The sequence below is a fragment of the Pteropus vampyrus genome, unplaced genomic scaffold, assembly GCF_000151845.1.
Source record: "Pteropus vampyrus isolate Shadow unplaced genomic scaffold, Pvam_2.0 Scaffold2, whole genome shotgun sequence".
NCBI classification, from domain to species: domain Eukaryota; kingdom Metazoa; phylum Chordata; class Mammalia; order Chiroptera; family Pteropodidae; genus Pteropus; species Pteropus vampyrus.
The window spans coordinates 21291959-21319766 of record NW_011888783.1 but is presented as its reverse complement, the minus strand read 5'-3'; the positions used below and the strand labels follow the sequence as shown (position 1 = coordinate 21319766).

Below are 27808 nucleotides of genomic sequence, written 5' to 3'. Positions count from 1 at the left end.
TTTATTAAAAAGCTATTTAAAAATATATTTTCCTATTTTGAAAGGTTTTTTTTTTTTTTACCTTTGTGTAGGTATTTGCTAACTTGCATGTATTTTGGTTTATTGGTACAGGTTTCTCCTGTGTCTGGTGATGCCAACTACTCTTTATAGCATCACAGCACTGCCCATATTCTTTCATGGATGTTCTGAATACTTGGAATTTTATCAAGAGGCCTTTTTCTGAGTACACTTTGTAAAGTGATTGACATGTTATTGTTATACACATTAGCTTCAGTAACTCCACCTACTGATTATGAATTATCCAGGATCAAAGATTGTCAGCCAAAATACCAAAAACTAAAATCCTAGAATTATGTGAAAAAAATTTTGAATCTCAATTTTTAAACTAAATTTTTATAAAATCATAATTTTTTTACATTCCTAGGGGGAAAAAAAAAAAACAATGTGACTACTTGCTCATGCATTCATTCCTTTATGTTTTGTCTACCAGAATCTAAATATTGGGATTTGAGGATGCAGGGGTTCAGTTAAAGGATAGTTTCATATTGTTAAATAATGACTACAAAATGTAATAGGTAGATAATAGAGGTGTGTAGTAACAGTACTAGAATACAAAAAAAAAAAGTAACAGGAATAAATAACTTTGTCTAGAAAAGTTGGGAAAGGTTTCAAAGAGAAAGTAATTTTTGAGCCAAGACTTCAAAAGTGTGTAAGTGACTGTGGAAAACCCTTAACCAAAAGCTCAAATCCCTGGAATATCAAATTTCCTGCTGTAAATTTTAAAGTAAATTTTTTAAAAAATAGAGAAAACTCAGAGCAAAAGAAAATATGTTTATATTTGAATATATTCAAATTTAGACAAACATAATAAATCGGCCACAAATTTTTATGCTCATCACTTAAAAGAAAGAACTGATTATTCTTTCAAACTTTGAATCCATTGACTTTTTTGCTAACAAATGGCACGTTTTCAGTATTGTTTATGTCTGTTTGACAAAGATGTAATAACATTAGACATCATAACTCTTTCTAGTTTTATTTAAAATGAGATTAGTGATGGGTAAAATTGCTTAATTACTGGCATTGAGCATAGAATGTTTTTTTCCACTCTACTGAGGCAGTTATTTACTATTCTGCCAATCTTTCATTATATATTTTTTTCTATTGGCTATACTTCTAAGAGTCACAATAATAGTGAATCATCATTTTAAAAAAAAAGTCTGTTCTTTTCTTTCCTTACTCACTATTCTAGAATGAGTTTGGATTTTTATTGGTAGAAATGTACAATGTTTTTTCCTTTAATGATATTAACAATAGCTTGTTGGGTAGTCTGAATGTCAATTCTTTCCTGTGCTGTAAATATTTCCTTAGAAGAAGTATATATCAGGGATATATTTTTGTAATAAACTTGGCTAATATATGAGCTGATGCCAGATTGGTATGAGCTATACAAACACCATAATATTGTTTTGCAAGTGTGCAATGTTTTTTCCTTTAGATTCTAAAATTAGAGCACATTTGTCATCTTTTTTTTCTTTTTAATGGATGAATGAGATTAATGAACTAAGTTTAACTGCGATTTAGTGACTTATCCAAGAATATGACATACCTAGTGGAGGAGGCAATTAATACTAATCCCCTATTTCTGACTCCTGGTTAATTCGCCTGTGAAAAGAACAGCATTTTGTCTCTTGCAGCATTATCTATACATTTGAATTTAATTTTAGGCAACCAATTTCATGAATTGTTTTGTGTGAATTTATATATGGTGTTCTGGCCATAATTCTTTATTACATTTTATTTGTGTAATTTAATTTCTTCCTGAGCATTGCGATGGTCCATCCTTTTACCTAACTCTATAGATATCAGCAATTGGGAAGAATAAAAGTCAGATTTAAAATCCAAACTAAACTAGTTGTAAAATATAAAATGGTAAATGATGGAAAGAAAACCTTGGAATATTTTAAGATAGATTTTATATAAATTACACTAGACAGGGGGCATTAAATTGATGTGTTGAAACTAACAGCAATTACAGTTCTATTTAGTAATAGCACATAAGTGCTAAAGTAGAATCTCACAACTCTAAATTTATATACCTTTATACTGTTTATGTTGTGTCATCTCTTACAAGAAAATATATTTAGAGATGATAGACACAGATTGTTTTTACTCACATAGATACACAGTAAGTATAAAATGTTTGCCCCAGAAAATGATAATTTTTAAAATGTATCCAAAATTTGTCGACTGATTTTCTACTCCCAGTATTTTACCTTGTCTTTCTCAACACATAGCTTCACAACACTAACTGTATTATTTCAGCCTAATTATTAGCAACAAATATCAGAAACTAAAATTTCTATTGGTTCCAGGTAGGTTTTTAAAAAAATGTCAACTTGGTCTTAAATATTAGTGAGGTACAGCAACGGTGAATACCTGAAAAGTACGTGTCCCAACTAAAAATGTTGGCCACTGATTTGTTCAGCAAGCCACCACTATTTTGGAATGTGAACCCAGTGCTGCCAGATCTTCAAAGTTTTCAAAAGCAGATGGAAATATTGATTTTTGTAGGTGTTAACCAATTCAAAGCTTTGAAAACACTGAATGGGCCAAATAAGCATGTCTCTGGGGCACAGCTTGTCCCACGGGCCTCTAGGTACAGATGTGATTCTATAGTAATGATCATGGTGCCCTTCAGTAAAAATCTGGTCAGGTTCCCTTTCTCCTTTGCTCTTTCACTGTCTGTTTAATCAGTACTTCCTATTTCTCAGTGTGTCATAAAAAAGCCATGGAATAGTCCCATCATATCCCTAGAGATGAAAAGCCTTGTTATATTTGTAAACAGTTGTCACGCAGAGAGTTGATGTTTATGCCCATGCGTTTCTTTCATCTACAGTCTTCAGTGATTGTTATTGCTCCCTCCAGCTTAATGTTATTGATGTCCTTAAATAAAACTTGATTATGCAAAGCTTCTATTATACAGAATTCTGATTCTTTGAATTGAAAGCAAAAAATATGGTTTATTTATTTTCTATGCTCCCTCTTCAGAAAGTAAAGTATGTATTTTGTTCATTGTTCTATCCTCAGTTTTAGGATGTTCTCTGGCCAATAGAAGGTTGAATGAAATTAATTTATTAACGGAAATTTGTTATTTTGGTCATTTATTCATTAAGTAAAATTCTCCTTAGCACTAACTATATGTCGAGAACATTATTAAATATCATTTGATATATGTGGATCATTAACTTGGGCTAGAAAACCATTCTGCTTAGGAAAAAAATTACTCTGGTCTTCAATGTAATGAGATATAATCTATATTTTTTTTTCAGCTTTATTGGGTTATAATTGATAAGATTTTAAAGATATTTGAAGTGTACACTATGATGATTTGACATACCTATACATGTGAAAGGATTCCTCCCATCTAGTTAATTAACACTTCCAATTAAATATAATCTACAATTTAAAGTGTGAACCTACATTCTGCCCTCAATTCTCTATAGAACTTTTAGGAGGGTATCAACTTTCTTTCTTAATTCTCTTTCCTAGAAAAGTGTACTAAATCAGATCATACAATATATCTCTAACTAAGTGTCTGACTGCCAGTTGGTTAATCAGAATGTCAACCCTTATACCAAATACCTTGGGGGAAAAAAAGCCATACACTACAAGTTCACTAGACTCGCCCCCCCCACCCTGAAAAAAAATCACAAGTCAAAATCTCATGGATTAATTTTAAACTTATTCTTGGTCTAAAGGATTAGAATTTGATAGTGTAAAACTACTTAACTTCATGTAAAAAAATAAATGAAACAAAACCTTAGAGTTCCTATTTAAGTAATAGTAATAATGCACCATTGTTTACTTGACTATTCCCTACTAAGATAACTTTTTAAAAATCATATTTGTTACAGTATTTGTTAGTCAGTAGATATCAAGATAAAAATGACCTCCCAACTTCAAACAATTTCAAATACATGTGTTCTTGGAAAGTAATCTGTCCATATCCTTATTTTTTGATGTTAAGATTTTTAGCAGTATACCAATTGCTTCATCATATCAATCGATCATATACTTGTGTCAGATCACATTCTGTAGTAACAGTAGGGATAGATCGACAAAATTAAGAACTTCGAGCTTCCAACTAGGCTTGAGTCACCTGTGCTAACTTAACCAAAATCGAAAGTATCCTTACCTATGAAGAGGGATACACACTAGCATAATACGATCTGTTTATGTGAGTTATATTTAATGGTTACATCCTTTAATTGAACTCTAGACATGTCATTAAGCTAGCTGGCCAACTTGAAGACTGACATGTTTTTCTGTAACAGGAAAATTTAGCTTAAAAACAACAAATAGTTTCTTTTTCATCAAGAATTTACATTTTCTTTTTGAAGTTCATATTTCTCATATTGGGTACAAGATTCGTCATTAACATTTGTTGCTAACTAAGGGTAGTAGGCAGAATAAGGGCTCCCAAAGTTATCTATGCCCTAATGCCCAGAATTTGTGAATATGTTAAATTACATGGCGATAGAGAATTAAAATTGCAAATGAAATTAGGGCTGCTGAAAGATAATTCTGGATTATCCAGATGGTCCAATGTAAGTGCAAGGTTATAAATGGGAGAGGGGATAAGAAACAAGATTCAGAGAGACGGCAGTGTGAGAAACTCTCAGCCTGATAGAGGAGGTGGCCCATAAACCAAGGAAGATGAGTGGTTTCTAGAACTGCAAGGCAAGGGAATGGATTCTCCCCTAGAGCTGTAGAAAGGAAAGCACCTTTGTGAAATCTGCCAATGCCTGATGAGACTCATTTAGGGCTCTGACCTATAGAAATGTAGATATTAAATTTGTGTAGTTTAAGGTCACTGAGTTTATGGCAATTTGTTACAGCAACCAAGCAAACTAATAGAGCAAGGAACGTTAATTTTTTTTCAAAAGTATCTGTCACTTAAATTGCACTAATAGAAAAAGTTAAAATTTTCAGACTTTTCTTAAGGTATTGTTCATTCATTCATTCATCCATTTTCAGGAGATAACCCATAACAGCCAGGTCGACATTTCAAGAAGCAGCCAGGAAATGGAAAGAAATGAACAAGAAGCTTCCAAAGCACATAAAATGGATGTTCTTGGAAGAGAAATGGTAACTACTTAGAAAGACAATACTTTCCAAATAGTTTTTAGAACTATGTGGAAATTCTGACCTTGTTGTGAGGAATTGCTTTTATTGTCCTTTATATATTTAAGATCAATATATAGCAATGTCTCCCCATTTTGGAGTTCACATTCTTTGAAAAATAAAACAAACAGCCTAAATATATGAGTGCATTTTAAGTATAAATTCATATATGGTCTGTTATAGCATAAGCACATGCATTAAAATAAGCGATAGAGGCTTACTTATCATCTTTCAGTGTGCACTGAACTCTTGGATAAAAGTCACTGTGAAATAAAGAATACATGTGCAGTACGGAAATAATTGACTTCTTAAGAACAATTATTTATTTAAAATTATCTTTAAACACAGGTCTCTCATCTTGAAGAGCACAGCAAGGAAATAAACCAAGCTTCTCAGTTACATCAGTATGTTCAAGAAACAGGTAAGAGTTTCATTACTTGACCCCAATATACCTTTCTTTTATTCATATGTCTGTGTTTGAATGGAAGACTTCCAAAGTACAGTCCCTCTCACTAAGTAAAGTTAGTAACTGTGACTCATGGTCCTGAAGGGGACAGGATAGTATTTCTGTATATAATTAGGTTCTGCCTGTGGTGATAGATGGAATAAGCTTCTAAAATAGTTCATTGCCCATAACTCTATGATGTATTCATCCTAAAAGCCTAGAAGGTGATAAGCCAGCCACCTCTGAACTGCTTTTTGCCTCAGGAAACTATAATGAAACTTAGTTTATCAAGCTCCCTGAGAACAGAAACATTATCTAAATTATATCATTCTTAATAATAGATTTAAATACTTTTAAGTTCAGTTCTCCAACCTGCAGATAAGAGACTAGGCTACAGGCAAATCTATGCAAGCTTGCATAAAATGGGTACAGTTTGTCTTGCCTGTAAATGAAGAATGGGAAGTTTTGCTGTCCTGGAGAGCTAAAAAGGAAGATTTAAGCCAATTGTGACTGAAACGTTACTTGACTATATCTGTATTTTAGTTTTATTTTGGTTTGCTTATGAAAGTCAATCTTCCTTTTGTGTTCTTTTGCTGTTCTTTTCTGTTTGTAGTCATAGATACACCTGAGGATGAAGAGATTCCAAAGGTTTCAACTAAGTTTTTAAAAGAGCAATTTGAAAAGTCTGCCCAGGAAAAGGTCCTTTATTCTGATAAAGAGACAATTCCAGCCAAGCAGATTAAGGTAAAACAATTTCTCTACACAAAAACATATTAATCATAAAGCCAAATGTAAATATATAGCATTTTCAAATTATTGAATGTTCAAGGTGGTTTTTCAACAACAGAAAATATTCTGAAACAGTACTTATTCTGTTCCATAAGATTATTATTCTACATGACAAAAGTGATAGAGTTAGAACTTTTCTCACTAGAGAAAATTATGAAGAAAAAGTATGTATGCTCTAAAGTTTAATAACTAACAGATAAAATAATAAAGTCAAGTTTAAATGTCAGATACTATTCTTTTGTTTAAAATTCCAAGAAAAACAAAACAACCCTCAAAAGTACATTAAGACTTGTATTTCCCTCTAGATTACTCAGCATAGGCACATTAAGTAAAGGAGGAAAAAGAATCAAGACTATGTGTAAATGTTAAAATACTGATTCACTGATATACTGAATGATATATTGAATTTAAAAATGCATATGAATTATAGGAAAGATAGTAACAAACACTGAATATTGCTCCTAACTAGATCTCTAAATGGAATATATCACCTGTTTTTCCCAATGGAGATGTCATATCAGGTAGACAGGTGAGGGGTAGTGCCTAGGAAGTCTCTACCACTCCACCCATCTTTATAAGATTTGATTTTCTCTCACTTAAAGATTGAAAGTGAATATGAAGAGATTTTAAAGCCATTATCCACTGTGAGTACCTCTTCCACTTCTTGCACTTCAACCAGCCAGAGGAAGGAAACATCAACCACAAAAGGTAGTGACCACAGTGCCACTTACTCAACTCTGGCACAAGTTCATGCCACTCCTTCGAGAAAGACAGAAGAATTTCCTCCTCCCCCACCAGATATACTTCAAACTCCAAGAGATGTGACAGCATTTTCCCAGTCCCCTGAACTCACCAGCCCTCCTAGAATATCACCAGTACCCAAAGAATTATATGCCAAGCAAAGAAATTTGTATGAATTAAACCGCTTATATAAACACATCCATCCTGAGTTAAGAAAAAACTTAGAAAAAGATTATATCAGTGAGGTTTCTGAGATTGTTTCCAGTCAGGTAAACCCACGGAGCTCAGTTTCAGCAGATGTGCAACAAGCTCGGTACGTTTTTGAAAATACAAATGATAGTTCTCAAAAAGATCTGAACTCAGAAAGAGAACACTTGGAGTGGGATGAAATTCTGAAGGGGGAGGTGCAATCCACGAGATGGATCTTTGAGAATCAGCCATTAGATTCCATCAACAATGACTCTCCAGATGAAGATAACATCTCCAAGGGTATTGCTGATCAAGAAATCATTGCTGGTGGTGATGTAAAATATACCACATGGATGTTTGAAACCCAACCCATAGATACACTGGGGGATCATTCTTCTGGCACTGAAGAAAATGCTGAGAAAATTCCTGAACTAGCCAGAGGAGATGTCCGCACAGCCCGGTGGATGTTTGAAACAAAGCCATTGGACTCAATGAATCAAATGCATCAGAATCAAGAAGAATCAGTGGTAACTGCCATAAAGGACATAACTGGGGGGGATGTCAAGACCGTGAGATACATGTTTGAAACTCAACATCTGGATCAACTTGGACAGCTTCATTCAGTGGATGAGGTTCATCTACTGCAGCTAAGGTCTGAGCTCAAAGAAATTAAAGGAGATGTTAAAAGGAGTATAAAATGTTTTGAAACTCAGCCATTGTATGTTATTAGAGATGGTTTAGGTCAAATGCTGGAAATTAAAACTGTTCAGAGAGAAGATGTTGAAAAGGGAGATGTGAGAACAGCACGTTGGATGTTTGAAACACAGCCCTTGGACACAATTAACAAGGATATCCCAGAAATTAAAGTCATCCGAGGAATATCCATGGAAGAAAATGTCAAAGGCGGGGTGAGTAGGGCAAAGTGGTTATTTGAAACTCAACCTTTGGAGAAAATCAAAGAAGATTCGGAAGAGGTCATCACTGAAAAGGAAACAATAATAGGTACAGATGTCTCTAGAAAGTGTTGGATGTTTGAAACACAGCCGTTAGACATTCTGAAAGAAGTTCCTGATGCAGATCCTCTAAGATCTGAAGAAATAATAGGGGGTGATGTGCAGACTGCTAAGCGTCTATTTGAAACAATTCCAATAGAAGCTTTAAAAGATAGCCCTGATGTAGGAAGACTTCAAAAAATTACTGCCTCTGAAGAAGAAAAAGGTGATGTTAGGCACCAAAAATGGGTTTTTGAAACCCAACCTCTAGAAGAGATTAGAGATGATAGAAAAGAGTACATACGAACAGTGAAACTAGAAGAAGTTGACAGGGGAGATGTAAGGAATTACGCACATATCTTTGAATCAAACAATTTAATTAAATTTGATGCATCACATAAAATAGAGGTGGAAGGAATCACAAGAGGTGCTGTTGAGTTAAATAAGTCACTCTTTGAAACAACACCACTATATGCCATTCGAGATCATCTTGGAAAATATCATCAGGTAAAGACAGTCCAGCAAGAAGAAATCCTAAGAGGTGATGTAAAAAGCTGTAGATGGCTTTTTGAAACAAGGCCCATTGACCAGTTCGATGAAAGCATTCATAAATTTCAGATAATTAGAGGAATATCTGCTCAAGAAATACAGACTGGAAATGTGAAATCTGCTAAATGGCTGTTCGAAACCCAACCTCTTGATTCCATTAAATATTTTAGTAATATGGAAGAATTAGAAAGTAAAACTGAGCAAGCTACAGATATTGTGAAAGGGGATGTCAAAACCTGTAGATGGCTTTTTGAAACCCAGCCAATGGAGTCTCTTTATGAAAAAGTCTCATTAACGACTGATGGTGAAGAAATTCATAAGGGAGATGTCAAAGCCTATACTTGGCTCTTTGAAACTCAGCCACTTGATACCATAAAAGATGACTCTGAAGCAACAGTCAAATTGCAAACTGTAAAACAGGAGGAGATCCAAGGTAGGGATGTTCGTACAGCGTGTTTTCTTTTTGAGACAGAAAATTTGGACAGCATACAAGGAGAAGAAGGAAAGGAAATCAAGGCTGTGCAAATGGATGTCCAAGCTGGGGATGTCTCCAGCATGCGCCATAAATTTGAAAATCAGTCCTTAGATTCCATAAGTTCCAGTTCAGAGGAAGTTTTGAAAAAGATCAAAACCCTAAAGACTGAAGATATTCAGAAAGGCAATGTTTTAAATTGTAGGTGGCTTTTTGAAAACCATCCAATTGATATGATAAAAGAAGGCCAAGAAGGTGATGAATTAGTCAAGACAGTGACAGACATACAAGGTGGAGATGTAAGAAAGGGGTGCTTTATTTTTGAGACTTTTTCTTTAGATGAGATTAAAGAAGAATCCGACTATATCAGCACCAAAGAACAAATTACTGAAGAAGTAATAAAGGGTGATGTAAAAAGCTACAGAATGCTCTTTGAAACCCAGCCACTCTATGCAATTCAAGACAGAGAAGGGTATTATCATGAAGTGACAACAGTTAAAAAGGAAGAGGTAATTCATGGAGATGTACGAGGGACAAGGTGGCTTTTTGAAACAAAACCATTAGACTCAATTAATGAATCAGAGACTGTATATGTTATTAAATCTGTCACACAAGAAGATATTCAGAAGGGAAATGTTAGTTCTGTCAGATACAGATTTGAAACGCAGCCACTGGATCAGATTTCAGGAGAATCACGTGATATTGTGCCCACCGTAGACTATATTCTAGGTGGGAATGTAAAGTCAAGTAAACAGTTTTTTGAGTCTGAAAATTTTGATAAGAATGCTTATATAAGAACAGTAAGTGTCAATGAAATACGAAAGGGCAATGTTAAAACATCTACTTGGCTATTTGAAACCCACACTATAGATGAGCTGAGAGGAGAGGGGTCAAAATATGAAAATGTCAAAACAGTTGCTCAGCAAGATATACAGAAAGGTGATGTTAAGCAGGCAGTGTGGCTTTTTGAAAATCAGACTTTGGATTCTATTAAGGAAGCAGATGAAAGCATCACGAAAATCACCAAGGAAGAAATCCCTCCTTCTGATGTCAAGACAACTACCTGGCTCTTTGAAACTACACCCCTTCATGAATTTAGTAAAAATAGCGTAGAAAAAGTAGAAATTATTGGCAAGAGCATTAAAGAAACCTTAGAAGAACTCTACTCTCAAAAAGTTGTAGAGGCTCCTGGAATCATCATTGAAGCTGATGAAGTTGGGGATGTTCGAATGGCAAAATATAAACTAATGCATCGAACATCTCCTGAGATCCAGAAAGAAGAAATTATCAGGGCTGATCTCAGAAATATAATGGTGAACCTACTTTCCAAAAGAAATTGTACAAAAAGAGAGGTTTTGGTTAGTGAAGAAGAGAAAGGAAATGTTAATTGGACCAAAACTCAATTATTAAACAGATCAACAGAATTTCATACCGAAAAAGAAGAGATAGTGAGTGGTGATGTAAAACAAGCAATTAAAAACCTGTTTTCTGAGGAAAGATCTGTAAAGAAAGGCATTTTAATTCAGGAGGATGAAAGAGGAGATATTAGCATGACCATCTATTGTCTACTTAACGAAAATGCTGGTGACACAATTGAGCGTGAAGAAGTAATAGGGGGTGATGTAAAACGTACCATTCATAGTCTGCTATCTTCTATATCAAACAATAAAATATCTGAAAAGGCTAAAATCGATGCCTCTGAGAGGGGAAATGTTCAGTTTTTCACAACATGTATAGAAACTGGAGCTTTAGATTATCTCAAACAACTCCAGATGGAGTCAAATGAAACACTAAGAGCTAGGACACAAGAAAGTGAGGAAGAAATAATTGGTGGTGACGTAGAAGGCACGAAATCGTTACTAAAGAAAAGGCGGTCTCAGATTGAACATACTGTTAATGAAACTGACATCATCCCAGGAGATGTGCATAATAAAGTTAAGGTTTTCATGACAGAGCCTCAGAGTACATCTTGTAAGACACCCAAAGAAGAAATTATAAAAGGTGATTTGAAATCAACCCTAAATTCCCTCAGCCAGGCCATAAATCAGAAAACAGAGTCTAAAACAGAAGAAATTATAAAAGGTGACATGCTGGCCACACTCAAGTCACTTAAGGAGTCAAGCCACCAATGGAAAGAATCTAAACTGCCTAATGCCAGCCCTGGGGATTTTGAGAAAGCTATTGAATGCCTTGAAAAGACTGCAAACACAAGGACAGAAATCCTGAAAAAGGAACTTATCCGAGATGACCTTGAAACATCATTAAGGAATCTGAAAGAAGCACAAAGTGCTTTCAAAGATGTAGATAAAAAAGCTGTAATCAAAGACGATGTGCAAGCTGTGAGGACAGGATCCTCACAAGAGCAGAAAACAGAGATTCATCAGGTGGCTCTCCAAACGGACAAAAAAAATGTTCTTCAGCCGAGACCAGGACCATTTCGGCCAGCAGCCAGGCAGAAAGGGGGAACAGACACTTTCAACCAAACTACAGGCAAATCTTATCATGGTAATTTAATAGAAGAAAGAACTGAGGTTAACATTTCAAAAGCCCCAAAAGGTACTGTAAAGATTGTTGTAGATCGTGAACAAAACAATGATGCTCTTGAGAAAAGTCTTAGAAGACTATCTGATTCACACCGCAAAGGCATTAAAAATATGTTGGAATCAGGGGACAGAATGGGTGTCTGGACTGATACCACAACACAGCAGCATCTTAGAGATGACCATATGAGCAGACAATTGACATCAACTGTGTCAGTGAAGGAAAATCTAAACACTAAGGAATCAGAGACAGTGAGAGAACAGAAAGATGCTGTCCTTAACTCTACTGAATCTATTGATAAAACAGTTGGAAAGCAACAGACTCAACCTTGCAAACTGAGGAATGACCACCAAAAAATGGAATCTTCCCCTGTAAAGAGTTTTAAAAGTACCCAAAACAATAAAACATCAACAGATATACAAAGCTGTAAGCTCAGTACAACCCAGGGTCCAGTGAACAAGACAGTTAGAGGAAATTGTGAAGTTTCAGGGGACTTCCAGAAGCAAACTTTGTTAAAGCAGGAAATGCAATATTCTAACAAAGATATAAAGAAAAAGAATGTGAACCCTCAACCAGAGTGGCAGACTTTGCCTGTAGATCAAGACATATCAAATACAATAGAAGTGAAAGTCTCCCAAAAAAGCCACAATAAACTTAAGGCAACTGACAAAAAGCAGAAGACTGATGTTCATCCGAACAGCCAAGACTTTCTAATGAAGACAAATACTTCCGCAGACTTAAAAATGGCAATGGAAATGTCCTTTAATCCAATCAACTTGAACCCTGAAAATAATGTAAAAGAAAGTGAGTGCTCTCTTCCACCTCCATCTCCACCTCCTCCTCCACCTTCTAATGCATCATCTGAAATAGAATTTCCTCTTCCTCCTCCACCTCCTTTAATGCTGTTGCCTGAAAAAAATGCGTTTCCTCTCTCACTGTCCACAGAGAAGATAAAGGCTGAATTTGAAAATTTCCCAGGCCTCCCTCTTCCTCCACCACCAGAAGATGAGAAATCTGAAAGAGAATGTCTATCAGTGTTTCCACCACCTCCCCCTCCTCCAACTCCATCTCTCAACTCAGCACATCTCCTTTCCTCCTCTGTTAAAGAAAAGCACAGTGGAGCATTTGTACAATATTCCCAAGAAGAAGCCTTAAGCTCTCAGCAAACTCATTCTCAAGCTAAAATCATAAAAGGAAAATCAGGAGTACGTGTGCCACCTCCCACATTACCCAAACCCAAACTTCCCAAGCATATAGATGATAAAAAGCATCATGGTTCTCCAAAAGTTAAATTAGAGAATTCCCTGACAGATTTGGAATGGAAAATTACTACTTCAAACAATCAGAATGGAGTAAAGATGGTGACTAGCAGTGAACACACAGAGACAAAGAAGAATATGTCTAGAAAAAGTCTTGGGGAAAGAAAACAATTATCCATGGACTCTACAATGTCTCTCTCACAGACAGTTCCAGAAACTTCACCACCCAAGGAAAAACAAGGAAAAACACCTCTCGTAAAATCTCATTCATTTCCTATAGGTTCAGAACAACAAAGTCCAAAACCTTATATGAGAAAATTTAAGACACCTTTAATGATTGCTGAAGAAAAATACAGAAAACAAAGAGAAGAGCTTGAAAAACAGAAATACGAGAGTTCTTGCTACAACATAGTCAAAAAAGAATGCCCAAATCAAAACATACCAGAATTGGAAAAGGAAGTGCAGTTACAAATAACAAGTGAGGAGGTTCCCCTACCTGGAATAGATTCAAGGGTCACTGTGGCCCAACCCAATCCAAACTCTCAAAGTCATCCTCAACTACTAGGAGGATGTACTGCTAACCAGCTTTCCACAACACCAGCAGTAACAGTTTCTGGCAAGAGGTCCCAACATGTTCTTGCGGCCTCGGAAGATAAAGGTACCATGACAAAAGAAGTTTTACAGAGCTCAAGGGACATGATGCAATCTAAATCAGCTTGTGAAATTAAACAGAGTCACCAAGAATGTAGTGTACCACTAACACAACAGAAGGAGTATCTGGAACAGTTGAACTTGCCCCCAAACAAACCAGTTTTCCCAACTTTTAAAGTTAGAACCATCAAGTTTCCAACTCAAGATCATAAATTAAATGAAACAAACCACAGCTATGAAAGCCACAAAAAGCAATCTGAAGTTGATGTTCAAAGCATTACCAAACAACAGTACCAGGAAACCGAGAACACGGAAGCAAGCACTGAATATAGTAATAAGCAATCTGTGGCTGAAAAATATTACCAATTGCCTAAGAAGGAAAAAAGAGTAACAATAAAATTGCCTACAGAACCTGCAAAGAAAAGCCATGAAATTAAGCTCAACATAGTTCATGAGAAGCAAAGAGATTTTAGAGAATCTGATAGTGGAAAACTTCCAGTAAGTGAAGGAACAATGCAGGGCCCACAAATCACTAGATCAGAAGAAGAGAGACTAATAGTTGAAAGAAAACAAGAACATTTAAATAAATCAGAACAGAAGGTAGTCAAACAAAAGGTTACTGATGCACATCTTGATTCACTGACTAAGAATTTTCAGCAAACACACATACAGATTTCTGAAAGTCAAGATGAACATAAAAAATTGCCCCAGCCATATAATAATCTTCAGGAAGAAAAATGTCTTGAAGTCAAGGGCATACAACAGAAACAAGTCTTTTCTAATACTAACGATTCAAAACAGGAGATTACACAGAACAAATCTTTATTTTCCTCTGTGAAAGAATCCCAGAAGGATAATGGAAAATGTGCTATAAATATATTGGAATTTTTGAGAAAACGTGAAGAATTACAACACATTTTGTCTCGAGTAAAACAGTTTGAAGCAGAGCCAAATAAAAATGGCCTTAAAACATTTCACACACTATTAAATCTTATTCCAGTATGGCTATTAAGTGAAGAAAAAAGAGAATATGGAGTTCGCATTGCTGCTGAGAATAACATAGAAAAAATTAAGGAAGAAATTACACATATTAAAACTCAAGCAGAGGATATGCTTGTGTCCTGTGAAAATATCATCCAAACAGCCATGATGTCCTCTAAGGCAGGAAAGCAGAGAAATAAACCCAATGGTCTTAATGAAACATCATCTGAAGTGTCTAATGTTAATGTCAGCTATAATAAAAACAGAGAACAGAAAGAAAACACCACTGTAGAAAAAACACAGCACCACGAAGTAGCAACCCATCATGAAGCAACTACTCATCATGTGAAAACCCATCAGGAAATTAAACTAGACGATCGTAAGATTTCTCCTCCCTCTTTAAAAACACGCTCACCGTCACCAACTTTCATAACAATCGAGTCTACTGCTCGGCGAACAGAAACCTCTACTAAGGATGAGCTTTCTCAGTCCCCTAAAAGGGATAGTGTTGCTGAACCATCACCAAGAAGGCCTGTGTCACAAACCTCTAGAATTCACATAGCAAATACCTCCTCTTCTTCACCTAGGAGTTGCTCTGAACAACTTGGCAAACTCAAAGACACCACTGCAAAGTTATCCAGAGGAGCCATCCCATGTTCATCAGTAACCCGGGTTCCGATCGTAGAGAAGAGGTCTGAGATCATCACATCTCCCGCAACCCTTCGTCGTCAAATTAAGATAGAAACTCGTGGTAGGGACTCTTCCCCTACAATAACAATACCTATAAGTGTAAATCATGTTGATAATGGTTCCTTCGGAGATTCTATAGAAGCTCAAGAGGAAGTTAGGAAAGTAGAGAAAAAGGCGACTTATGTTCACAAAGATGGAGTAAATTCCACCCAGCGCATAGTGCCAGATACAGAAAGTTTCGAGTCAGTTGAAATCATCCGCAAAGTGGAAGTGCCTCGCCCGTCAGAGCACATGCAGAGATATGAAACAGCCAACCGAACTGCTCAAATGGCTGAAAATTTCGTGAGTGACCATGAAAATGAAATAAATAGATGGTTCAGGGAATTTGAGGATAGCCCAGTTTTTGAAGCAACGTCAAATACAAGAGTTTATGTAAATGGAGAGGCAAACCATAACGTAAAACAAGAAAGTCATGCGTTTTGTAAAGAGGAATTTGGATTAAAATCCTTAGAAAATGCTAGTTTTACAGGCTTTAATTGTAATCGTCCTAGAGAAAACATTCCTGTTGAGCAGCCCAGTGTACACTCTGAATTGAGGTCTCTAAGTGAACAATTTTCAGGCATGGATACATTTGAGAGTCAAGTAGTCGGGTCGAAGACGACAATGTCTTCATCACATAACTCAGAAGCTGGCAAATCTGGCTTTGACTTCAAGCATGCCCCGCCGACCTATGAAGATGTCATCGCTGGCCATATTTTAGATATTTCTGATTCACCTAAAGAGCTCAGGAGGAATTTTCAAAAGACATGGCAGGAGAGTGAAAGAGTTTTTGAAAGCCTGGGATGTGCAACCTCAGATGCTTCTGCAGCTGAGATGAGAACCGCCTTCCAAGAAGAATCTGCATTTATAAGTGGTAAATAAGCTTGCAAATGTGAAGTAAGATTAACCCATTTAAAAGCATGTGTTCCATACCTAAGATACTTGCAGTTAAGAGTGTGTGGAAGTAACCAAACAATATAACCTATGTGCTCTGTTTACAATGCTTGCTTTTACTACTTTCTCTTTACAAAAACATAATATGATTCACCTGCACTGTGTGAGAATAAAAAATAATATTACATATGTAGATTATTGAGACCTTTATTTGTCAAGGTAAATAAGGCTTTAAATAAAGCAGCAGATATAATAATTGTTACTATTAATGATTATGTATAACTATATATTAATGATTATACACCCATAACACATTATTAATATTCCTTATTAAAAGTTATTATTTCATCCACTTGTTTGAGACAATATTAGATAATATTCCTTGACCTACTATGATGTATTTTTAATTGCCAGACCAAAGTGGTATTTGCATTTGAATTCAGTACAGCCTGGTAATAATCCAAGAAATAATTTACACTCGTGATACGTGCTTTAAGGATTGTTATTGACTGGTATCTCTGACAAAAGTATAGGTATAGAATTTTACCTTTTGTATATTTAATTATTGTTATTGAGTTGAATGGAATTAGCTTTCTCTAATGCCAGATTTTTTTTTAATAACATTTTTTTACACCTACCTTAAACCCAGAATGATAGCTCAGTTGTCCTCATTCACAGATGGGCATGGATAATACATTTTAAAATTTTGATTGTATGTGGAAGGAGAGAAGTATAAAATACATGAACTTAGTACATCAGAGAATAGCTTATTTATTTATATTTCCCTACATTTTACAATTAATGAGCCTTCACAATAAAAGTATTTGACATAATTAATGTGCATCATTAGGGTAGTTCATTCTTTTACACAGATTGAAAGAAATAGCAAGCCTAAAAATAAAAGCTACTGAAACTAATAACTATTCCTCTACCATTTGCAACATATGTGTCTGCTTTATCGCGTTAATATGATTTCTTAAAGTGCTCGCTTCTGGCATAATTAAGAAAAGCTGTCTAATTAATTCTATATGCTCAGTTTTTGTTACGATAGCGAAAAACATAAAGTATGAAAAAAAAACCCCTAATGTTAAATATAGAAATGTTTCCTCTGCTAGAAACAAACAAATGATTTCTCAGTAGCCTCAAATGAGCCTCGAGCACTAAAGTATATATATTTATTTGTATATCGAACCTTGAGCATATACACTTTTATGTATAACTAATATGAAAGCTTAGTTATTCTCACTGGATCATTGTGAGGATCAAAACAATACTGAGGTGAAAGTTCTGTGTCAGTTTTGAACCACTATGCAAACAGTGGTTAATAATGTAACTACTATAATTCATAGGAGCTAGCATTCACTTGAGAGCAACAGCATGTGACCGTAGGTACTTTAGAGCAAGGGAAGAGGTAGGGAGACTATAAAAGGCAGACATGCAAATCCAAAAAGCCCTAAAATCCAAACCCATTTAGATTGAGGACAAATGGCCCTGAACATTTCAATGTAATCAGGAGTCTCATTGGATTAAAGTTAAGAATTGGTGTCATAGAGTCAATATTGTCATTAAGAAAATATTTAAACAAATACAAAGTCCTCAGCTGAAAAGATATGTACATATTTTAGAAAAAATCTCTCAGAATACTTTCAAAAATAAAAGCTTTGGAACAAGTTAGGTGCAAACCTTTATATATGTGGAAAGTTTAGTTATCTAGAATAAGTGCTCACAGGGCTCCTCATGGGTGAGTTTACTATATATTCTTTTTAATGTATTAAAGTTACCGAACATATTTTACTCATGTATGTTTTCTTAAATAACAAAAGTCAACTTGTACAAAGTATAAAATAGTAGAGACACTAAAGTAAGGTTAATTGTACCAGAGTCTCAAACCTGGTGGTAGGATGGATTATATCCAGAGAAGCAATATCAGGACAATAGTCTTAGAGCTTTGTACTTTAACTGCATGGCCAGTTAATATGCTGCTGTTGTTTGTTTTATTTTTACAAAGTGATTGAAGGTAACACTAAAAAAACTTTTGTAAATTTTCATTTTTAGAAACTACTACTCCAAGACAAGGAAATATGTATACTTTGTCAAAAGACAGTTTATCCAATGGAGTGTCTAACAGCAGACAAGCAGAGTTTTCATAAGTCCTGCTTCCGATGCCACCATTGCAACAGTAAACTGAGGTAAATGTCTTGTGCTCTGTGGCACAAATATTCAAGAGCTCGCAGTGTACTTATAACATCACGTTTCTAAGAAGACGCAGATTTTTCCAGATCTTGCTGACATTAGTTAACATAACCACAAAAGGAATGTGGTCATATTCTGTTATGTTTGCTCAGGATGGCTATGACTATTTTCCTTTGGAAATTTTGCTTTCCTAATCAAATCCAGAAAGGTCCTTTTTGTCCAAACATGGAGATCATATAGATAAGACAAATTAAATGTTTCTGTGCAAATCGGAATTTTTAAGTTCCTACTGTAGTCTAAAGTCTAGACTCTAGATCAGGATTCAGCAAACTTTTTCTGTAAAAGTCCAGATAGTAAATATTTTCAGCTTTGCAGGGCATGCTGTTTCTGTTGTTACTCAACTTTCTAACAGAGTGGAAAAGCAGCCATAGATCACTGAGCAAACCCGTGCAGCTGTAAACTAATGGGCCCACCTGTATTCCAGGAAGACTTCATATACCAAAACAAGTGGTGGGCACTGGAGTTTACCTACGTTCCGGCTATTCCATCTAAGTTAAAAAAAAAGTTAGAATAATGTCAGTGTCAGGTCAAATAAATACTCTGTTTATTCTCTGGTGAAACAGAAGTATCTTATCAACACAGTTACAAAATATACTCGTTTTCCAAAACTCTTGAAGTAAAAACATTTAAATGAATATGGTGTTTATTTGATGTGTCTATAGTCTGAGATGCTGATATGTAATTATTTTGCTAAATCCAATACGCATCTCTCAGACTCTATCTTTCCCGACTTTAATTGACAATGTCAAAAATGTCAGACACCCCATATTGCAACATTCTTTTTTCTTGGTTTCCATGACACCAGAGTATAATGGTTTTCCTCCTACTTTCTGGGTGTTCCTTCTCAGATTCCTGTGTGGGCGATTCTTTCTCTGCCCATTACAGAGATGTTAGACTTCCCTAAATTCTGTTATGGATGTTTATTATTCTCATTGTTTATATTCTTTCTGGTTTATTGCATCCACTCCCATAACTTTAATCATCATCCATGTGGCAATAACTCTGAAATCTGTACCACTGGCCCAGCTCTCTTCTCTGTGTATCAGACACTTATATGTCAATGATTACTATATATCTCCAATTAGATTTCTTGTAAGTACAGCAAATTCGATCTGCCCCTTTTATCTTCTCTCTACCGAAATTCTTTCATGATCTATATGCTACTTTCTGAGTAAATGGCATTAATATTAACTCAATGACTGAACATGAAATTCTCTGATTCTTTCCTCTCCCTTCATTCCCTACACCCAAGCAATGACCAAGTTCTGTAATTTCTGTCCCATAAGTAAGTACCTCTTGAGCAGTATACTTCTCTCCATCCCTATAGCTCAAGTTATCCTTCAAACAAGTGTCATTTCTCACTTCTGTACTAATGCAACAGCTTTTCTAGGTAGTTTGTCTCCCTGCCTTCAGCATATCTCACCACCATCACCACCACTACCAACCTGCACCAATACCATGCTCCATAATGTAATGAGAATGATCTTTCTAAAATTCAAATCCAAGGTCATATCCCTGTTTAAAACTTTTTGTGATCATAGCAGGTATTGAAGCTTAATAACTATATTTATTAATTTATGTTTGCAAAATGTTATTATTCTGTTTTTGTTCTTTTTTTATCATTAGTTATAGTACTTTTACAGGAGATTCTTCCCCTCATCTACTATTTGGTTGCATGGTAACAGAATTGGTGAAGACACTACAAACATATAATTCTTTCCTTTTGTTTATAACTTTTGCCAGTGTATCAATTATTTATTTAACAATATAATGAAATGGACTCTGATCATTCCCTAGAGGTAACCAATTAAATTTTTTTTTACATATCTTTATAAACACAGATTTACATATGATTGGTTTCAATCAGATGCAATTATTGTCATTACTGAAGCTCAAATCAATCTATCCTTAGAGAGTAGAAGCCCCTTCAAGTTGTTTTTTGAGTCCTTTTGACAAGACCTTAGTAACATTTTCTAGTTTCTTCATTATCTTATAGGACTAGATATTGCATGCTCACCTTGTACATTTACTGCCCCAGGCCTGCAATCAGTCATTTCTCCAAGTCCTGATTTCTTTGTGTGAGAAATGGCATTTCAAGACAAAAATCTCAATGCTCTTTCTACTGGGTTGGTCACTATTTCTAAGCTTTTTTAGTGTTAAGAGCTAGTAAATATATGTAAAAAAAGAATATATCATGATTTTATAGTGATATTGCAAAATCGAATTCAAAACTGCATTACTTTTGCTTAGCCTCTTCCCTATGACATCGATACCTTCTCTCTTCCACTTCAGGACTTCTGGTTCTCAAAGACAAAGGAGGTAACAGATTTAGAATATCCCATATTCATTTGGACAACAGTTTTGGAATAACAAAACTATCAGAACCACTAATTTGGTTATCAAAACATTAAAAAATTGCATTTGTTCCCCAGTCACTCATATCCTATTTTTAATAATTGTTTTATTATATCTTCAGTGTCATATTATATAGTCATTACGTATCATATTATCTTCTTCTTTGCCCTAATGACATTTCATCTTAGTTTATAGGTAACAATATATTTAGTGCTCTTACCATCACTTATATTGATGTTTCTGTAGTCATTTTGGTTATTTGAACTTGTTTTCTAGTAGATTCCTCAGGAAAGTTTCATGGAAACGATATTCCTTGAGTTCTTACATGCTGATAACAATTTGTCTATGATATTTACAATGAAAAGTCAGTTTTGCTGAAAGTAAAATCCTTGATTTACACTTTGTTTCATTTGAGTATCTTAAATGCATTATTCCATTTTCCTCTGGTGTAAAGTGTCGGAAATGTCGGATAATCTAACTTTCTTTTATGAGTCATACGCTCCTTTTTTTCTTTGTCAATACATGAAAAATTTCTTTCTTTTTATTAAAAGTCCAGTAATTTTACTAGCATCATTCTTGGAATCGGTCATTCTGGGTCAATAGTGTCAATTATCCAGTGTACACGTTGAGTTTGTAGCTTCATACTTTTTTATATCAGAAAAGTTTTTTTAAATTATACCTTTTTATATTTAACCTGTTTCATTGCTTTATTTTCTTTTTTTGGAACTCTTCTTATCTATACATAGGTATTTTGTGCCTATCTTTATATTTATCTTTCTCTCAAATCCTTATCTCTTTTTTCATTTCTGATTGTAAATTTTTATTCTCCTATTTCTTAAGACACTTTCTATTGTGTTTATTTGCTCTTATACATATATATATATATATATATATATATATATATATATATATATATATTTTAGTTTAGTTTTTATTGCTGACATTTTTTCTCTTTTATTTCTACTTTTCCCCTGACTCCTGGCACCTTGTTTACAACTTTTTTTTAATTCCAATTTATTGTATTCTTTCAGGTCTTTTATAATTTTCTAATGTCTTCTAGATCATTTCAAAATAGTAGGTTAAAATGTTGATGTTTTGAGAACATGTTTTTCTAATATGTTCTCATTGTCTGCATATTGTAATGCTTTGTGTAATATTTGGTTTTGGTTCTTTTCTGTTGCTCCTTTTTATGTGGAATTTGTTTTCCCAGATCTTAGAAGGAGACAAAATTCAGGATGGTTTCTCCCAGTTTTACAAAGCTACCTCTTCTAGCATTCATATTCTATTCAAAAAACTATGATGGCTTGACTTCTAGGATTTCCTGTGCTGGCTTTTCTTCCCCCATGTTAGTCAAGACCTACTTTTTCATTTCTGTCATTATTACCCAACTCAGTTTTGGTTCTACGCTTATGTTTTTCCCTTAGTATGGAGTCTTGTTCTGAAAAGTGATTTCAGTGGGTCAACTCTGAAAGTTTAACTTCTACAGCCTTTTCGCTCTTTCCTACCACAGGCCCTTGCATTATTGGAGAGGGCAAAACCTCTCCCAGTTTCAGCTGCTGTGCTCTGATTGGCATGTGATACTTTCCAGGAAATACCTGGCTATTTTGTGATTTCATATTTTCAGGTCTGTCAGGCACCTTCTTTGCTCCCTCTGCTATCACCCATACAAATGCAACTATTGTGTAACCCCTCACATAAATTATTAAGTTAGCAAAGATTTAGTCCTATCATTTTGTATCATCCATAACTACATATGCATTATACTATAATGCCTATTATACCAATGCCTGACATACAGCATGAAATCCTAAATACTGCATGACATGTACCATGTAGGATATTAGTGGTAACTATTATCTAACAGAAATGTTCAATTAATAAGCACATTCCTATTGCCAGTAAGTTAATTGCACTGAATCTCTGACTCTTCCTTGAAATAATTAATTCTCTATGAATTTACAGGGTATATGTAGAATGCTAATTTTTTTTTTCTTTTGTTCTTTTTGGCAGTTTGGGAAATTATGCATCACTTCATGGACAAATATATTGTAAACCTCATTTTAAACAACTTTTCAAATCAAAGGGAAATTATGATGAAGGTTTTGGACACAAACAGCATAAAGATCGATGGAATTACAAAAATCAAAGCAGCTCAGTAGATTTTATTACTAATGAAGAACCAAATGTGTATAAAAACAGAGCAGAAAACATCCCCATACCTGGAGATCTTAATAAACATATAGATGCTGGTGACAGTGGAAGGCAAATGGATGATTTCAGAAAATTCCGGGAAAGGGGAAAATTAAAAATCATTTGGCCCCCTTCTAGGGAGATGCCTAAGAAAACCCTTCCCCTTGATGAAGAGCTCAAAATGAGTAAACCTAAATGGCCTCCTGAAATGACAACCACTACATCCTCTGTATTTAAAAGTGAATCACCGATAGAGCACATTAGAACTCTGGAAAATAAAGGACAAGAGCAAGATAACATTTATTTCCTGCAGCCATATCTGCAGTCCATTCATATGTGTCAGAAAGAGGATGTTATAGGAATCATAGAAAAAGAAATGTACGAAGCGAGAAAAGATGAGAAGAAGGGAGGAAATAAGAATGTGCAAGATAAGCTGAATGAGGCTGAAGAGACAAAGAACAAGAGGAGAAGTGAAATGGATCTTAATGACAACAATAATGTGGTTGTGCAGAGTGCTGAGGAGAAAAATGAAAAAACTAATGAACTTGATGGTGCAGAAGTTTTACAGGTTACTAACACTGATGATGAGGTGATGCCAGAAAATCACAAAGAGAACTTGAATAAGAATAATAATAACAATTATGTAGCAGTCTCTTATCTGAATAATTGCAAGCAGAAGACATCGACTTTAGAATTTTCTAATCTATTACCACTGTCAAGTGAAGCAAACTACACTGCAAGTGAATATCAAATTGAAAATTTAGCAAATGCATCTAGAATCTCAGAATTACTTGGCTTATTTGAATCTGAAAAGACTTACTCAAGGAATGGACTAACTATGGTTCTCAATAAACAGACTGACAGAGCTACTGCTGGCAGTCCTGTGCAGTCTGCTCCCAAATCAGGCCTTAATGGTGAGTTAATAGTAAAGGCAAAAACTTCTATAGTCTCTTCTGATACAAACATCCTAAACATCAAAGGAAATCACTCAAACAACAAAACTCTACACTTCTTCTTTTCTAACACTGTGAAAATCTCTGCTTTTTCCAAGAAGAATGAGAACATTTTTAAGCATGATTTCACAGATTCTGTAGATCAAATTAAAAATATGCCATGTTTGTATTTAAGAGAATTTGAGAAGGAAATCAAACATTGGCATGGCAGAATAGGAGCAGCCCACATTAATGGAAAAACAAGTGTTCATGCTCTGAGCAATGAACGTGCAGCTAAGCCTACGTTTCCCAAAGTGGACGTCCAGTCTGAACAACTCACTGTGGAAGAGCAAATTAAAAGAAATAGGTGCTACAGTGACACTGAGTAAAACAACTTTGGCTACTTGCAGTCTATACTCAGGCATTAAGATATGCCGGTGTCCTAAAATAAGACTTTGGGGATTTTGATACCATCCATTGACCTTGTAATATTCAGAAATCTCACATCTATCACAATGGGATATTCTTTGTATTACACTGTGTAACGTTTTTCAAAATTGATATGAATCTACTTTTATCCTGAATGAAATGAAGAGATGAAACAATATGGTTATATTTTCCTGTCAGATGGCACTTAAGTCTATCACTCTGTTTTTCAACATACCAGAAAACATCATTGATGAGATTCTGCACTGCTGATATTTATCACAATTCTTATACTTTATAATTTATGCTGAAATAAAATTAAATTATCTGGGGTGCAAACAAAATACTTCTGTTACTTTTTACCATACATATTGTCATTCTAAGTATAAATGTTTTCAATGATTTAGGAAGTATTTGCCTTGGGGCAAATATTTAATACACATGTACACATGCATGCACACACATACACTTAATTCTGGAAAAAATGAAATAATGAATGAAAGCCACAGTATTATTAGAAAACACAGCATTTTCTTCCTTTGCTCTCTTTTTTAAAAACAAAAGGATTATTATGGTTCTTTAAATAACTGCCTATATTAAACTACCATGGGCCACATCTACAAATATTTAATGAAAAATATCACTTTTCCTCCAGAATAATGTAGAGTCCATACTCAGAAATTAACTGAACTGGAAAGAGTTTGGAAGTTACTTAAATTATGCATTGCATTTTTTTATTGCTTACTATATGCAATTCATATATATCCAAACCATATACTATATTTTGTCAGGTTTCTTTTTATATTTAATGGGTATAAAATATTTCTGTTAGGGAAACATAGTCTTCTGAAAATTTGGCTCCTGAATTTTCTGCTCATTTCGCCTTTCTTCAAATATATTTGATAATTCTGAGAAAAATAACATGCTCATAAATGAGTGGCTTCTCAATTTACATATGTGAAAACAGTTCACATTTTATATTCTCCTACATAAACACAAACCATTTCTATTAAGTATGAAACCAAAATGCAATAGTTGAAATAGTTGAAATAGTTGAAAACTATTTCTTTTCAGAAAGTATAACAAATTCTCTCTTGTTAGTATGTTCTCAACAGATATCTAAGACCTACATTATTAGTATGCTAGGACTGCCATCCAAAATACTACAGTCCAAGAGGCTTAAACAACAGAAGGGTATTTTCTCATAATTTTAAGGCTGAAAGTCTAAGATCAAGGTGCAGCAGGGGTGGTTTCTCTTGAGGCCTCTCTCTTCTTGACTTGCAGACAGCTGCCTTCTCACTGAGTCCTCACGTGGTCTTTCCTCTGTGCATGCGTGTTCTTGATGTCTCTTCCTCTTCTTACATGGTCACCAGTCCTATTAGATTAGAGTCCCACCCATATGACCTCATTAACCTTAATTAGCTCTATAAAGGCCCTATCTCCAAACATAGTAACATTGGGGGTTAGGACCTCAATGTATGACTTTTGTGGGGACACAACTTAGTTCATAACATACATTTTTATCCAATTTAATTGAATATTCCGAAAGTCTGCCAAGAAAATGGCAAGCTATGGGGCTACAGATTTTTATTTAAATTGAATTATTGTACTTTTGCACTACTCCTTATATATTCTTAATGACAGCATTATTTCTACAATTATTTATGCTAAGATAACACAAAATTTCCACAAAGATAATTTATGACATTCATGACATAATATCTTAATGTATAATTTCTTAATGTCGGTTGCCCTTTTACAAAAGTGGCTCTTGCTTTACAAAAATTCTTCCTTGGGACTCTGCCCACTTAATCTTGGTAGCCCAGTCCACTGTTCAATTATATTAAAACTTAGAATTCAAATACACTAATATACACATCAGAGAGAACAATGTAAAAATATGAATTGTTCTGTTTATTCTTTATTTAATCAACAAAGTATTGTTTTAAAATCTTTATTAGAAATAGTATCACATCATAATTGTTGGCTCCATCACTTTCCTTGGATGACATGTAGGAGTTAAAAAAAATCAAATATGCTGAAGAAACCAAATATTGTTTTAATTTAGTAATAGATATTGCTTCACTCTAATTATGACAAATTTTCCAGCTAAATAAATAGCAAACTTTAGGAACTAAAGTATAGCTAAATACACAAATCAAAAATTCAGTAAATTTTCTTATTATTGTAGAAATGAATTTGTTTGCTTGAACTTCCATAACAAAGTACTAGACTGAGTGGCTTAAACAACAGAAATTTATTTTTTCACTATTCTGGCATTCTGAAATCTGAGATCAAGTTGGCAAGTTAGTTTCTTCTTCTTAGACCTCTCTACTTGGCTTGTAGATGACCATCTTCTCTTTGTATACAGTCTTCCTTCCTGAATCTGTATCCAGATTTCTTTCTCTTATAATGACACCAGTCCTATTGGATTAGGGTCCACCATAATGACATCATTTTACCTTAATTACCTCTTTTAAAACTCTATCTCCAAATATAGTTATGTTCTGAAGATACCGAGTGTTATGAATATACTAATTTTAGGAAGACAATTCAGCCCATAACAGCAGTAATCACATTTCATCTTCAGTTTTTTTAAAATACATCTGTTAATATTATGAAACAACTAATAATTTCTCACTTGGAATTTATAACACAGAATATGTCATGTATAGACTTATGTTATAAAAATTAATATTTCCAGGAACATAATTCTCTTTCAAAGGAATCAAGATAGGCCCACAATAGATGATATGCTTTACCAGAGGAGGCTGTGTGGTGGCAGAGCTTAGCATGTAAGGGGTTTTGCATTATTTATTCAAGACTGGGCCTTTCGATGAATCTTGCAAAACTGTTCTATTCCAAAGAAAATTGTGCTGAATTGTCTTTTACAGCTTTCACGCAATCAATCCTTGTGACAGATTTGGGGCTCTGGACAGCATGTTCTTTGGATTGAGACAATGGGTTTCCCATAGTATATATAGTAAAACTGCAGAATGCAAACCTACCACCAATTTACTAGTGTGCAACCAAATGTGCATCTGGCATATTTTTTCCTAAGCTAACAACTTTCTATAAACATCTCTAGAGTAATTTCTAAAAGCATATTATTTTTTTAAAGAACTGAAAGATAGAAAAAGAATACTTTCTCTGCTGTGTTTGGATAATTCCTGACTGCTAGCTACTATCCAATTGAGGAGTAGCAAAGTTTTCCCATTGCTAAGAAAATGAAC

At 34.6% G+C, this 27808-nt stretch overlaps 1 protein-coding gene across 2 annotated transcripts in view; it reads left to right on the top strand.

Moving 5' to 3' along the window:
* Nucleotides 1–24544, top strand: part of XIRP2 (xin actin binding repeat containing 2) — a 44163-nt gene extending 19619 nt beyond the window's left edge. The window contains exons 3-8 of one of the 2 annotated variants that reach the window (XM_011358197.2): nt 5041–5151; nt 5536–5608; nt 6246–6376; nt 7024–16399; nt 18475–18608; nt 23038–24544. In XM_011358197.2, coding sequence (XP_011356499.1) covers nt 5041–5151; nt 5536–5608; nt 6246–6376; nt 7024–16399; nt 18475–18569 — 9786 coding nt within the window. In that variant the 3' untranslated portion in view covers nt 18570–18608; nt 23038–24544. The remainder of the gene's footprint in view (nt 1–5040; nt 5152–5535; nt 5609–6245; nt 6377–7023; nt 16400–18474; nt 18609–23037) is intronic. The other variant, XM_011358205.1, reaches the window with a different exon arrangement.
* Nucleotides 24545–27808: the final 3264 nt, after the last annotated feature.